General features: G+C 46.8%; 2 protein-coding genes across 2 annotated transcripts; both read left to right on the top strand.

Moving 5' to 3' along the window:
* The first annotated feature begins 289 nt into the window (after window positions 1–289).
* On the top strand, window positions 290–3,252 carry LOC124101667 (putative protein FAM90A26). The gene is made up of 4 exons (XM_046457772.1): window positions 290–457; window positions 914–1,113; window positions 1,549–1,663; window positions 2,299–3,252. Exons 1-4 carry the CDS (start codon window positions 290–292, stop codon window positions 3,250–3,252), a joined length of 1,437 nt encoding a protein of 478 aa, XP_046313728.1.
* Window positions 3,253–11,494: 8,242 nt separating this feature from the next.
* Window positions 11,495–13,078, top strand: LOC124101666 (ubiquitin carboxyl-terminal hydrolase 17-like protein 6). The gene has a single exon (XM_046457771.1). It carries the CDS (start codon window positions 11,495–11,497, stop codon window positions 13,076–13,078), a length of 1,584 nt encoding a protein of 527 aa, XP_046313727.1.
* Window positions 13,079–15,647: the final 2,569 nt, after the last annotated feature.

Here is a 15,647-nt window from a genome sequence, read left to right as displayed (position 1 = left end):
TGATAGAGGCAAAATGGTTCCCTTTGGTTAAGATTGCTTTATTGTACCTACAGGAATCATGCATTCACTCTGCTGTAATTCTAAGAGCATGGAGTATCTTATTTTTGTCAAACGCAGTAGTTGGCCTACTCCTCCCTTGATTGTGCACCCATGTGTGCTCCACCTATTCTACTGGGCTCCCCAGATCATGGGATGTGCTCCATGCCAAAATGTGGAGAATAAATGAAAGATCCCATCTTGACTTTGGTCATGACCCTTTTTTCTTTTCTCTTGGACCTAGGAAAGCCCAATGTCAGCATCTGAGGGAATGGGACCTGACTTGAAGAACATGAGACAGTCGGCAGAGCATGCCTCACAGCCTCTGGCCCCGAGCATCCTTCAAATCCAGAATAAGAAGCACCAGCAGAGGGGAGCTGTGGGGCACAGGGCTCCTCCCCCTGAAGAGGAGGACCCCAGGGTATGTGGACATTAGAGGCAATGGGAAGCCAGGGGGTGACACAGGTCAGAATCTTGGTTACGTCCTCTCAGATTGCCTCTACCACCCAATTCTCCCATTCCAACCCACGAGGACCTGCCCGGGAACCTCCTCTCAGCTTAGTCCTTTCCTAGGATGGGAGGAGGCATCTTATGGAACCCCTTGAAACCCATGCAGCCCAACGTTTATCCTGTTGGAATCTGGCCCAGCGTCCTCAAGTTGCAACATCCAAACCTTCCTTCCAGTGCCCCCGTATAATACATGATTCCACAAATGTGTTCTAGGACCTTAAAAATCCTAGAAATTCATGGTTCACAGGCCTGAGTGCCTGACCTAAAACGAGAGGAAACTAAGACTTCAATCTCTCTTTGTCTGTACAAGGGCAGATCTGGTTGTGGTTGCGCTGATTCCTGACAACTTGTGCTTTTCCACCGACAGCTGAAGTGTAAGGACTGTGGGGCTTTTGGACACACTGCGAGGAGCAGAAGATGCCCCATCAAGTGCTGGGATGGTGCGCTGGCCCCACAACCCTTGGGCCCAAAGAAGGAGAAGGAGAACCAGGCACCAAGCAAGCCTAGGAATCTCCAGAACACAGGGGCCTGTGAGCAGCCAGCCAGAATGAAGGGCCAGGTGCAGAGGTGAGGGATGGGGAAGCTGGGATCCAAGCCTCGGGCACGGAACTCCAGGGGGGGTGGTGTCTCTCCTTCTCCACATAGTCGTCTCCACACATTCACATGCAGCTAATGACTGGGTCAATGGAGAGAGATAGACAAGGACTCCATGTCCCAAAGCCGCAGCCTGCAGCTCATTCTCCTGTGCATTCAATTCAGAAAGGGACAGGTTCAGGGCAGCACTAGGAACATGACCACGGGAGGCACAAAAGCAATGTGTCCACATGGAACTACTTAGTGGGAAAGGAGAAGGGCTGCCTGGATGTAGGGCCTGGGTGTTGTAGGAGGAGAGGCACAGACTTGGGGGAGAACCCAGGGTAGCACAGGTGACACGAAGAAAATGGGCACCTCTCATTTCGCTCCCTCCTCTGCATTCATCCAAATACCATCGTGTTTCTGCAGGCAAGAAGAGGAACGGGGAAAGGCTCTACTCCAGACAGGGAGTTCCCATAGGAGACCCCAGGAGAGGCAGCAACCCAAATGGAAGGAAGAGACAGAACCCAGTGCCTACCTAAGGGTGAGTATGTGCATGGTGGCCTGCTCTTTTGGTGTCCTGGAGAAGCCTGATAAGTTCCTTCTCTGTGGCCCTTCTGCCTGAGGGATTGGCTATCAACATTTAAGCCCAATGGGACTCAAGCTTGGGGTCTTTCACATTTGCTCTTTCCAATTTTGTGTGGTACTTTTTTCATCTTCCCCATGACGTGGTGCATGGGCCCATGGGGGCAGAGTTGACTCCAACGTCTCAAAGGACACAATGTCCGATGCAGGCATATTCCTATTGAAAGTGGGAGAACACTCTCAGCTAATGTACGCCAACTCCTCAGTGGCCACATCTGCTGAGAGGAGCAGTAGCCATTGACATCCCACGGAAAAACACACAAAAGAGCCCTGCCCATCTCGAGGCATGAGACCTCCGATGAAGAACGGGATATTTCCCAATGTGCCCTGAAACATGTCAAGTCGTTCTTGGAATGGGTCTTTGGCTGATGGCCATGGAGGTGGAGGTGGAGCACCCCTTTTCCTTTCCTGGGCTGATGACTTGTCTTCCTGTTCCACTCTATGTTCTGTAGCCGAATTCCTGTTTAGGTGGGCCTTGTTGGTGCTTGAGTGCAGGGACTCAGGAAAGTTTCCTGTGTTTGTCTTTTCCTCCAGAAACCCAGCAGGCCACTGCCCGTCCACACGACCAGGACGAGGTGTGTCCTGGGCTCTGGGTTTGAGAGTCAACCTTGTGTCCAGAGCTCGGATGAGAGTCTCACCTTCACTAGCGCACATCCCTTTCAGAGACCCAAATGTGGACTCCACTCAGGTCCCGGGATCCAGAAAAAACAGGATGTGAGCATTCCTGGCACCATCCAGCTGGCAGCAAGGCACTCAGGGCAGAACCCTGGCCTCCTTGGGAAGAAAGCACCTGAAACACCAGAGGTTGTCTCCTCTAAAGTTGCCCAGACTTCTGCCCAAATTCTCGGAGGGGGCCATGTGCTCCACCCTCCATCACTAGCCAGGTGTCCTGATGTGAGCAAAGAGCCCTGCCTGCAGCCTGCAGCATGTCCACAGGGCCAGGGCCACAAACTCAGCCTCCAGGCCCCAGGCAAGAGACAAGCTCAGGTCCACATCCAGACTGGCCAGAACGCCCCAAAGAAACTCAGGCTGGGGCACAGTCTCATTCCACGGGGGAACACCTGCAGGCCAGGCTCGGAGGCTAGGAAGTCTCTGCCTGCTTGGCAAGATACAAGTGGTATCGGACTAAAAGGGTCACCCCAGGTGACCAGAAAATCTCCAGCCCATGATTCCAGCATGGATCTTCGCCCTCCCAAGGAAAGCCCTTTCCTGAATCCAGTCGAGCCGTGCACCAAATCGAGTCCACCAGCACCCAGCTGTGTTCCCCGACAGCCCCTCCGAATGCTCTTCAAGAGAATGCACAAGAACTGGTGGAGATCCAGGTTCATTGCCGATCTCCCTTCCTCTCCCACTGCAAAGACCAGTGCTCTTGCTGACACTCCTCCCTATCTTGATGAGTCGGAGATTCCCAGCTCCCATGAGCCAGTGAGTGTCCTCTATGAAGACCTTCAGGTGTCGTCCTCCTCTGAGGACAGTGACATGGAGTGAGGCACACCATAGCAGGGAAGAATAGCCTTTGGGGCTCCAATGACTTACAGGGTCTCTTGGGCTGAGAAAGCAAAGATGCAGGAGCAGGTGGCACCAGGGTCACAGGACCTTCCTAGCTATGGAGTAGGAGCAAAGGCTGAAACTTCAGAAAGCTCTGGCACAGCCACAGACCCTGCCTCTGACACACAGCCACCTGTCCAGAACTCAGAGGAGAGACTCCTCTGGATGGGGTTTCCAGGGGATTGTCCAAGGTGCTCATGTCACCTTCCACAGGCTGTCTATGGGATAACAAATGGAGTGGCTATTCAGGTGTAGAGACTGAAGTGGAACAGAAGTAGAAGGCTCAAGTTTGTCCCTTTTGTCCTATGACTGCATGGAGTGTAACACCTGCTGATCACTGGGACCTCTGTCCTGGACTGCAGTGTACCTTCTTGACTCTCGAGTGTGGCCATGGAAAGCATGGTGGACAATTTCCCTGGCCTTACCTTTTTTGTTCCTTGCCCCTTATGATAATCATGTACTTGACGTTTCTCTGAATCCTCATCCAATTTTCCCCATGTTTTACTGTGTGCATCCTTGGAGTGCTCAATAGGCATGTGCCTTTGTACCTTGTCTCTCCTGCAAACTGCATTCATTGTGTCCTGGTGCTCAATTGTAATGACTTGGACAACCCAAATGTCTCAGGTGATGTCCACGTGGCAATTAAGATCATTCATTTGTTGTAGTTCAGGATATCACTGGATTTCCCATACTACCATAATAAATGGGTGAAATTGTTCCCAGATCAAAGAACTCACTTGTGATTTGAAGGCATGAACATTGGGGCTTCTCAACTCTCTCTCTGGGTGCTCCTAACTGTGAGCAGTGTGGAACCACTGCAGCTGGTGGAAGGAGCTCTTGTCCTATGTCTGGGAACATGTGTGTCCAGGGTCCAGAATGACTCTGTGGCATTTTAGCCAAGATTTATCAACTGAACACTCCCTTCTCCCGATGGCACTGACATGGCTGTCCCTATTCAGAGACAGAGTGTGGGGTGATGTGGATTCTGATCACAGGCAGGTGATTTCACAGGGAAACAGGGAGGAGAAACATGGAGCTCCTCAATTTGAGTTTGGAGCCTGAAAGAATGGAGATGTGTGAACACTGATGTCTGGGCAAGGTAGCTCTTGAGATGCATTCCATATTCAGATTTGATTTTTCCCTCAGGGTAGGCTTTCCTGTACATTTCCTGGTTCCACTCCTGATTTTTGCAGAGTGCCATATATACAGGGGTCTGTCCTGGGCCCCCCAACTAGTGTAGGAGTTGCTTCTCCCACCTGCTGTGAGCAAGCTTCACCAAGTGATGCCCATTTAGAAAGGGAAGGAAGGGGTGGAGAGGTGGGGGGATTAGTCTGGACAATGCAGAGGATGAAGGAATGGTATCGGCTCCACAGTGTGCACTCAGGAGTACTTTGTTCTGGGCCCACCTCACACATACTAGGGTCTAAAAGGAAGGTGTGCAGAACACCCGGGTGCCAGAGCCATGACTGGACCAGAAAAAGGCATGCCTATGATGCATTTCATGTCCATTAGTAGGAGTGCCCCTGATCTCCCCCCTGAGCAGTCATAGGGCCAAGAAGGTCCCTGAAGTGGAGCCTGATTCTCTGAGGAGCAGAGTGCACCAAATTCACATCTTCATACATGTATTTTGTATAATAATGAGGGTCTTCTTTCACTATTCATGCTATTCCCCTTCTCCCTCCCTTTCCCTCCCACCCTTATTCCCTATCTAGAGGTAACCTTCCTCCCATGCTCTCCCTCCCTACCCATTTTTTTTTTAAAAAAGGTCTAGGACCAGATTGGTTTCACAGCTGAATTCTAATAGATCTTTAAGGAAAAACTAGTGTGAATTCAACTCAAAATTACAAGAAATAGAGAGGTAACACTTACATACTCATCCTATGTTGTCAGTAAAACTCTGATACCAATCTGAAGTAGTTAGCTTTAAAGATGGTCTCAGCCAATTTATATCACCTAATAGTTTTGAAAATCATTAAGGGTGTTCAGCTCTTTGACTCTTATTTGTGAGGTTTGAGGGTGGATTGTATGTCCTTCAATCACATGACCTAGATATTGAAAAGAGATGTCCTTTGTACCTTCTGAGGTGAAATGCACAAACCCATTGCTGTGAGTGAAGTCTGTTTGGGTAAAGATTTTTAGGAGTACATCTGGATTAGCATGAGCTAAACATATATCATCCATAAAGTGAATAATATATGCATCAGGGAATTTCTCCCTCACAAGCATGATGGCCTGTGCCACAAATTTTGACACAGAGTAGGGCTGTTACACATTCCCTAAGGCAACAATATCTTTTGACTAGTTCTTTAAAATTTATTGCCAGGACACTAAAGGCAAACCTTTTACAGTCCTCTGGGTGTAAAGGTATAGAAAAGAAACAATCTTTTAAATCTAGTACTATTAAATGATAACCCAAAGGAATAGCTGTAGAAGGAAGCCCTGGTTATAAGGCTTCTGTGGGCTCATTAACACAATTAACTGCCTTGAGATCTTGTACTAATCTCCAGTGGCCAGATTTTTTTCTTGATTACAAAGATGGGTGTGTTCCAAGGACTGAGAATAGGTTGTGAATGGCCAGCCTGAAGCAGTTCCTGAACTAGCATGTGGGCTATTTCAAGTTGTTTCCTGTTAAGGGCCACTGACTAACCCAGATTGGCTCTTCTGTGAGCCAAGTATTTTTTTCTGCTCTTCTCTGGGTTGGGGATAAAGTCAGGGCCCCTACCAAAAATTCTGGCTGCATGTAGTAATAAAAATCTGTTGGGAAGTTTGGGTTATAGGGAAATCTTGTAAATTTCCCTCCATTTTTCTAGAAATAAACTTTTGATTAAATCCCTCAGATGACAGAATTTGGAGTTACTAATAACAAACCTAGGCTGCTTAGACTATCATGGCCCCACAAATTTACTGGCAAGGTATCTAAGACATAAGTCTTGAAAATCCCAGAGTTACCATCTTTATCTTCCCTGTGAAGATACTGAGCACTTTCTGCAGGCTGAGAGATCTGATCTATTCCCTCCAAGTTGGTGGGTGTGATAAAGCAGAAGTATTAGCTGTGTTAGTACATCTCTTGTAGAGAGCTGAGTGGCAGGGTCCACTTGTACAGTGATCCCAATCTCATCTCTAAAATTTGAATTAATTACTCCTGGCAGCACCTGAATTCCCTTAAGTTGTTTCACCCTAAAATTAGGCCTATGGTATTTGGCAGTAATGGCCCACAAACCCAGTGAGCTCTTGTTGTGGCCCCATTTCAGGCATTAGAGTTACTCCCAAGGTTGGCTGTAAGTGTACCCTCTCTGTGGAGCCAGCTGGTAGTAGTGTCGAACTGGCATGGCCAGCCCTGATGACTTTGGAGTCTGCAACTCCTCTTCAGGTGTACACTGCAGCACCCCTACTGTTTGGTAGACCTAGGGCAGGCCCTGTTCCCGATTTCCCCATGCTGAAGAAGGCAGAAGTGAGGTCAGAAGTGGCTGTGAGCTGCTGCCATATCTACTCAAATCTTCCCATGCTATGTGATCATCTCTCTGGAAGCACTGTCTGCACAAACCAAGAGAGGTCTTGTTATGCTCGAGTTCAGGACCCCCAAAAGACCACCAGAGACCAAGATTGATGTTAGCAGCAAAGAGGCATTTATTGTGAGCTAGCTCAGTCCCCTGCGCACACAGCAACTGGCGATGCTGAGAGGCCCTGAGCCCAGGGTTTGCAGCAGTTTTATACACTCTTTGGGGAAGGCAGGGACTTCACATACATCATAGCAACTCTTAGCAAATCATCACACACTGCGGGAAAATCATACAACAACTCTAAAACATGATTAGCACATTCACTGCTGGGAACAAGTTGGGTAGAGTTGATTGGTTAGTACAAGAGGAGGATTTGTTTGAACTGATTGGTTTAGGCTATTAGGGGTGTACGTGCTGAACTACATGGTTTCCCAATGTGTTATTAACCACCATAAACTACTGGGAGGGTCATCTGGCATCCCAGGTATTTTCCCTGTCTCATGCTGATTGGTTGTTGCCAGGGGGTTTCTATGGGTCCTCACCTAGCCTAACTGAGTCAGGGACACCTGGTGCAGCAGATATCCCCCTTTATTTGTAGATAAACAACTCAGCAGGGTGGTTATGTGCCTAGGAGCTCTCTGGATTTTTCCAAGGACAAGGGTCACGCCCCCTTCCTTGGACAGGCTTTGCTCTGAGGTAGAGGCTGGTTTCTCAAAAATGGTGTCATATCAGTTGCTCAGTCTCTGCCCTATTGTGCGGAGACCAGCAGTCCTGAGCCATAGGCCCAGTTCTACCACAACTGAAACACCACCTGGGAGAATGGCTCTCCCAGCCTGAAGTTGTAGCACCTGCTTCAGAGCCTAGGCGAGCATTAAGCCCTGTAGCTGTGTGGAACCTACATCATCACAAAGGCGAATGAACTCAGTCAGTCCCCTTTTCCCATTGGGGTCGGAGGATTTCCTGACAAATTTTATTAGCATTTTTAAATGCTAGCTGCCTGACTAGGAATTCAGAGGCAGTCAAGTCTCCTATTGGTCTGTTTGCTGCCTGGTATAGACCTGCTGTGAAATCTGAAAATGGCTCCTGTGTCCCTGTTTGATTGAACTAAAATCCAAGGTTGATTGATCCTGATTAGGTAGCTCTCTCCACGCCCTTTTGGCACATGCAGTAATTTCATCATTGTTAGACCAGGACGCAAGAAAAGACCATTGACTCCAATTAAAATCAAATTAAAGCAAGCTTATTATTTCGACCGGCCGGGCTGCCTCTCCCTCCCAAAATGGCGGGAACAAGACAGCCACCCCACCTTTCCTACAGCCCAGCTTTATAGCCCAGAAAGTTACACAAAGGGGGGTTACAGATAACAAAACTCTGACAAGCATCACACTAATGGTAGTTTACATTTTTTGCTGGCCCCAACATCAGAATTTATGAGGACCATTAGAGCCTCAGAGAGGGTCGTTGTCTGGCCAGGGAAGGCCAAGATTTTTGAGGTGTCACTAAAGTTTCAGAGAGGGCTGCTATCTGGTCAGAGAGCCAGGCATGGGTGAGTTCAAGGCACGGGCAGGCATTCCAAGCAGGTTCAGAATTTGCAGTAATTTATAGTAAAGCCGAAATTATCTTTTCATGGCTTTATGGTGAGATGGCTTCCAATTTTAAGAAAAGATCAGGTTGGGTCTATCAATCATATATGGCCAGATCATAATTTAACTGCCTTTCTAAATCTGAAAATTCTCCAGTTCCAGTTAACTTCACCAAAGGGACATCAAAGCCTTGCCTCCAGTTTCTCTCAGCCTGTTCAGTGCAATTATCAGTCCAGTGAGACCACCAAAAAGGTAGTCACCCCCTGGTCAACAATCTTTGGCCACTGAAATCCAGTCACATGGGGTAAGGGCTCATTGCATAAGGAATCAGCTGAGTTTGACTTTGGACCCTAAGTACAGCAAGTGCTTTTGTGCTCCTTTAGAGTCTTAAAAGGAACTACAGCATCACGGGGACAGGCTGATTTTGCTTATTAACCTGCTCAAAGACTCGAAAAAGTCAAAAACCTGTAATGTCCTCCTCTGCTTCCAGTGCTATTCTAAGGCCACGTTGGAGGAGCATGAGCATGCCTACTGCCAATTCAGAGTAGTTATTAAACCTCATACTCCAGGAGGAGAGTGGCCAGATCCAAATAGCAGGCACAGGGCCAGCCAGACCTAATCTACCAAAACCCTTCTCTAGCTCATTCGCACCTTCTGACTGAGTTTGCTCAGACTGTGGCTCAGGTTCATTAGTGTCTTCCTGTCCATTTTCTTCCCCTCCATCTTGAATCAACTCACAGAAATCCAATCATGGCTGGCTTCCTCTCTAGTGCATGCCCCTCTACCATGGAGTTTGGTTGGTGCCCTTCTAAATCACTGGTTCTGTCTGGTTCAGCTCTTACTGAAGGCTTGGTTTTAGGTCTTGCCCTGAGGCCCTCTGTCTGAGGTTTGCAAGCTACAGAATGGGAGAGAATTGACTCCACTCTAAGTCCTGGTATAGATAGTGAAAATCACATGGTCACAGCCTCAGGCTGCTTCTCCTGCTCCAAACTTCTAGTGGCTTTCTGGAGCCCTTTTAACAAGTCTTCCAAAAACCATTGGTCCTCCTCTCAATCCTCCAGGACACATTCCCAAAACAGTCCAGACTTTTAAAATATTTTCTACTGTTACTTTTAGATAACTTGGCAGAGAAGCAGATATTAGACAATTTTCTACCTAGCCTCTCCCAAGTACACAAACATGGTGAATCTTCCTCACAAAACCATGGGCTTACATCATTAACTGTTAACAGGAATTGAACCAGCTGGGCCCTCCTGACCTGTTTTCCTCTCTGGTTGATTAGAGTCTCCAGGATCATTAAGTAAATTTCTTTTTCTGAAGACGTGGAATATCCCATTATTTCTTTAACGTCCCTGGCTCTCTGACTGCCTGCTTCTTCTACAACACCAAAACACGGTTCAGTAAATTTCTTAAGCATACACAACCAAATCTACTTGGAAAACCACTGGGAGTGGTCCCTGGTTCCAGGCACCACCTGCTGCCGCTGACCAGCACAGACAGCTGAACTTCCGATCGCTCCTGTGAATTGTCAGGGACATTAAATAAAACACAGACACAATTTACCTTTACACAAGCTTCAGGACAGCTTCCCCAGCTCTTAGCTTCAGGTACCCAAAAGGGAGAGCAAGAGAAAGTCGAGAGAGAGAGAGAGAGAGAGAGAGAGAGAGAGAGAGAGAGAACGTTTGGAAGTGAGATTTTATTTTATTGGGGAGACTTTTGTTCTTTGAAAGTTCTACCCAAAAAGGGCAGAAGGAGCAGGACTACAAGGGAGAGGTGAGTGTAATTCAACCTTAGGGGCATGCCCCACAAAGAAGACCCCTTACTGTCTGAGCAGGACCCCACCCAAACCACAGCAAATGCAGTGTTTGGTTAGAATCTGAGGCATCAGGACTGGAAGGTGTGGTCATTCAGTGTGGCTCCCCACAGCCCCTCCTATGCTCACCTTTGCATGGGTCCTTCTGCCCGCAGGCAATATTTTGTAATTCTTCTCTGGCTTCCAGATTTTGATTACATCTGTCAATACTTGGTCCCCACCCTGGGCAGAGAGGTGGGTTCCATGTTTTCCTTCAGAGCCCTCCACAAGCTGCACACACAGAAGGCTGTCCATTTTATAAGCCAACAGAGATAGACAAATACATTTCAAACTATGTTCCAGACCATTCCACTGAGGAATGAAATTCAACAGAGGAAAGGAACCAGAGAATGAACACGTTAGTCCATTAATCTCACTTAAACTATTTATGACCCAATATAAGTACTGGCATTTGGGTGGAGAAGTCGTACATAAGATACATGAGTACTGGAAGAAGCATTATCTTGAACATAATAAAAATCTTATTCCCTGTCTCCTTGATATTTCTCCCAAAGACAAGCAGGCATATTCCTAAAGGACTTCCTTTTGCATTCAAAACCATCATGGAAATGTGTCAGGACACATCCAGCATGACTTGGTTTATTGAGAAGGAAATGAAATGTATCTTTTTCTCAGAAAAGTGGTTTAAAAATTCAAAAAAAAAAAATATATATATATATATATATATATATATATATATTAATAAGTAAAAACATTTTAATTGAGATATTACCACTATGAATATGTGCACACCTCAAAATGCTAATGAAATGTGGTTATAAAAATACTAATTGGCCTGGGGATGTGGCTCAGGCGGTAACAGCGCTTGCCTGGCATGTGCTTGGCACTGGGTTCAATCCTCAGCACCACATAAAAATAAAATAAAGATGCTGTGTCCACTAAAAAATAAATAAATATTAAAAACTCTCTCTCTCTCTCTCTCTCTCTCTCTCTCTCTCTCTCTCTCTCTCTCTCTTAAAAAAAAATGCCCCTAGGATCCACAAACAGGGAAAAGAGTCAACCAGTCTCTCCAGGAAGTGAACTGACTACACCCAAATCCCTAAACCAATTAAGTGCTTGCAGGTGATTGGTGGATCTGGCAGGAAGTTAGTGGGTGTGGTCAGGAGGCTGAGCTATAAAAGGCTGAAAACATGGACCAGGCTGTCATTTGAAGGCCAGCTCTGAAGGAGAAGCTCTCTCCTCTGGAGATTCAGCAGGGAAACCTGGTGGTTACTGCTCCTGGAGACATGGAGGCAGCTTCACTCCACTGTGGAGGTGAGTCTCAGTATCATGACTGTATAAAACCTGAATGGTCATCAAATGCAGCTGATGCTAAAGTCCATTTGGGTTCTTCTCTACCTGCAGAGTCATCATTGTCACCTTGCCCTGAGGTACACTTCAATAAGAATTCAGCTCCTGTGGGGCCACTGCTGGCTCCTAGAGGGAAACTTTGTCTGAACTGGCAGAGACCGTCCGCAGCTGGTGCTGGGCTGCAGAACATGGGAAACACTTGCTACGTGAATGCAGCCCTGCAGTGCCTGACATACACACCTCCCCTGGCCAACTACATGCTGTCCCAGGAGCACTGCCAACGCTGTCCTCGTCACAGGGTCTGCATGCTGTGTGTGATGCAAGCCCACGTGACACGGGCTCTCCGCCACCCTGGGGATGTCATTCATCCCCTGCCTGCATTGGTTGCTGGCTTCCACACATCCCGGCAGGAAGACGCCCATGAATTTCTGCTCTTCACTCTCCATGCCATGCAGAAAGCATGTCTGTGTGGGCACAAGCAGCCAGGTGCTCACTCCAAGGACCCTACCCTCATGCGCCAGATATTTGGAGGGTGCTGGAGACCTCAAATCAAGTGTCTCCACTGCTGTGGCCTTTCAGACACTTTTGACCCCTACCTGGACATTATGCTAGACATCACAGCAGCTCCCAGTGTGCAGCATGCACTGGAGCACTTGGTGAAGCCTGAGTGGCTGGAAGGGGAGAACGCCTACCAGTGTGGTGTTTGTCAGAAGAAGAGGCCAGCCTGCAAGACCCTGACCCTGCAGAAGGCACCAAAAGTTCTTATGCTTGTATTGAAACGATTCTCGGATCTCATAGGGGAAAAAATTGCTGAGCACGTGCACTATCCTGAGTGTCTTGACATGCAGCCATACATGTCTCAACAGGGCAGAGGCCCACTGGTGTACACCCTCTATGCTGTGCTGGTCCATGCCGGGGTGAGTTGTCACAGTGGACATTACTATTGTTACATAAAAGCTGGCAATGGCCAGTGGTACAAAATGGACGATGCTAAGGTAGTGGCCTGTGACATTACTTGTGCCCTGAGTCAGCGCGCCTACGTCCTGTTTTATGCCCAGAAGAGTAAACTTGAAACTGACAATGGGAGTGTGTCACTAGGCAGGGAAACAATAGCGCTTGGGACTGAGGACACAATATTGGGAGCCACCCAAGGAGAGCTCCAAGGAGACTCCTATAGCAAAGCAGTAGAGCCAGAAGAGCACTTGGTGGATACAGCTACTGGAGAAATCACCTTGGATCAGTGGAAATTTCTCCAACAACAGAACCGACCAAAGTCTGAATTCAACCTCAGGAAAGTGGAATTCACTCTGCCTCCCAATGTTGTTGTGATTCACCAGTCAAAACACAGAGAAAAGGAGAACATAAACGATAAGCAGGAAAAATACAAGCCGAACAAGGATACCAAGTACAGAGTAGGTGAGGAGTTGGTGAACACTGGCCAACGCCCGTGTGTTGCAGGAAGGCCCAGAGCCACCAAGAAGAAGAACAAGCAGGGCAAGAGGGCAGTAGTTGTGGTCTAGCAATCCAGGGCACTGTGAAGGCCTTTGTATTGCAAACTAATGGTAAGCACTTAGCAGTCCCTGGAGTGCTTTGAGTTCCCTGAAGTAGAGGAGTGCAAACAGAAGCCTGGGTGATCACGGAATCCAGTTGTGGGTTTGGGAGTCAAACCAAAGCCTTTAGTCAGTCTCCAATCATTGGGATTTCTCCAAAGTGCCATGGTATCTCTGAAACCTTGAGAACTGTGGTGGATGGACAGTGGAAAGAGGGAAAGGTACCCATGGCATCCAAGCAGTTCAAGGTCAAGTACCACTGCAGAAGATTGTCCCAACAAGCTCAGCTCCTTCAGAGCCCAGGGATGTGGCACTCTCCAGCTGCCAGCTCACAGCCCTGCATCGTGTTCCTGAGGGGGCAGCAGCCCCAAGCACCTGAAAGGTCATAAGGAGGAAGCTGTGATTATCCAGGAACTCATCCCAATGCAGAAATTCTTCCTCCTTCTCTTCTCCCTCTGCCTCCCTCCTCCCTCTACTCTCCTTCCTCTTCTTACTGTGGTCCAGGTGTGGACAGGGCCACCTCCAAAGGCTGCCTGATTCAGAGGCTGGGGCTTCTTTCATGCAAGGGATCCTCTATGCGCCCTGCAAACCCCTCTATAGAAGAAATGGCTTTTCTAGAGGAAGAAGCCTGCAGCCTTAAGGTTGATTCCAAAGATAGTTCTCCTAACTCATGAACTCTGAATTTGCAGCTGAAGCTGAAGGTCAGAAGGATGGGATGGAAGGACCAAACAAGGTCCATAAAAGGGAGTGGAATAGGCTTGGGACCAGGACTCCAAGGTGATCCACCTGAAGGCTCTACAGGACATCCTAGGGAAATCCAGTGCCCAGAAGGAAAGAAGCTGCCACCCCTAGGGTGAAGCCCGTCCCAGAAGTGTGTCCCAACCATATGGAAGGACCAGCCTGGAGTATCAATGTCACTCCTCAGAAAGAGAAAGAGTTGTCCCCAGAGGTCAGAGCCCAGGAGGAACAGCCTGTTCACCTCACCTCCAGGGCTGCACCTCTGACTTCTGTGACACTGGGACACTGACAGTCTGCCTGTGGGAGCAGCTGCTGAAGGAGGATGTAGTCTGAGGGGCCTTCAGCTGCCACCCAGATTTTGCACTTTATTATAGTGGGACCCAAGAGAAATCTGTTGCAGGCCTTGCGGCACCCCAAGTTCATAATCTTTGGGTAAATGGGCTGGGATTGCTCTTACTAGTGCACCTCACCCGTCCCAGAGCAGGGCAAGATAACCAGGGTCTCTGTGGTCAGCTTGTCTCTTTTTTTAGATGTTGAGACCTAACAGCAAGGTTTTTACACTTCTAGAGCTAACAAATATGATTCCTAAAAGTTTCTGTGGATGTCATGTGTCAAATGCTTTATAAGCCATTTCTTATCATTTGGCCATGTTGTTTGTTTTGTTCAGTTTTGGAGTACTGGGGAAGGAATCTAGGCAGTGAGCTGCACCCCAGCTCACCAGTATGCCTGGGGACCAGGGAGGAGAGGCACTTTGTGACTTCTCATGACTGACATCAGCATGAATCTTTCCTTCTTGGGAAGCAATCAACTTTGGCTGTTGTTTTGTTTTAAATGTGAAATATGCCCATTACAGAATATTTGGAAAGTGCAAACAAATGTGTAAAGATCATTCTCATTCACCGTGAAAAATTAAAAATAAAAATAAGAGGAGGCTCATGGTTTTTTGTAAACAAAATTTTATCGGTTACCCTGAAGGAAAAAAAAAGGGTCCAGGACCAGATGGTTTCACAGCTGAATTCGAATAGACTTTTAAGGAAGAACTAGTACAAATTCTCCTCAGAATATTCCAGGAAACAGAAAGGTAACACTTGCATATACACTCTATGTAACCAGTATAACTTGAATACCAAATCCAGATATGTAACCTTCAAAGAAAGAAAGCTCCAGACTACTATTCCTCAGGAACAAAGAGGCAAAAATCCTTAACATAATATTGTCAAATCACATTCAACCTCACATTAAGCATTGTTCATCACGGTCATGTTGGTTACATCTGAGTATGAAAGAATGGTCCAACACAGGCTAATCAACAAAAGTAATATGCTTCATAAATTGAATGTAGGACAAAAATCACACAAACATCTCAATAGATGCACTTATAATTTATAAATTTATTCATTTATAAATTCAAATGCCTTTAACACAAATGTGGGTCATATACCATAGTTTGATCAACTGCTTAATTTCCAGATACATTGCAATTTCCCACTCATATTTATCTTTATTCTCTGAACAATCTGAAATTTATTTAAAATTTAAAAAGCTGATATTTATCTATGTTGTTTTTTTTCTGTATTTCTAAGTATTTTATGTCAAATCTCAATAATATAACTTGTAAAATGTGTACTTGGGAGATATATCTATGTTGCTTTTATCCAATTAAAATTAATTGTGTATATTTTCAGGAATATTTAATAGAAGCCCCTATCCCTTCCCATGAACATTAAGAAAAGAAATATTATAGAGCTGGATTTTGACATTTTAATAATCTATTTTATATCATCATCAAGTTTGTAATTTC

This window comes from Marmota monax, unplaced genomic scaffold, assembly GCF_021218885.2.
Source record: "Marmota monax isolate L192 unplaced genomic scaffold, Marmota_monax_Labrador192_F-V1.1 WCK01_AAM20220418_F8-fsc00938, whole genome shotgun sequence".
Taxonomy (NCBI): domain Eukaryota; kingdom Metazoa; phylum Chordata; class Mammalia; order Rodentia; family Sciuridae; genus Marmota; species Marmota monax.
The sequence above is the reverse complement of the archived record's forward strand: the minus strand, read 5'-3'. Positions and strand labels throughout refer to the sequence as shown.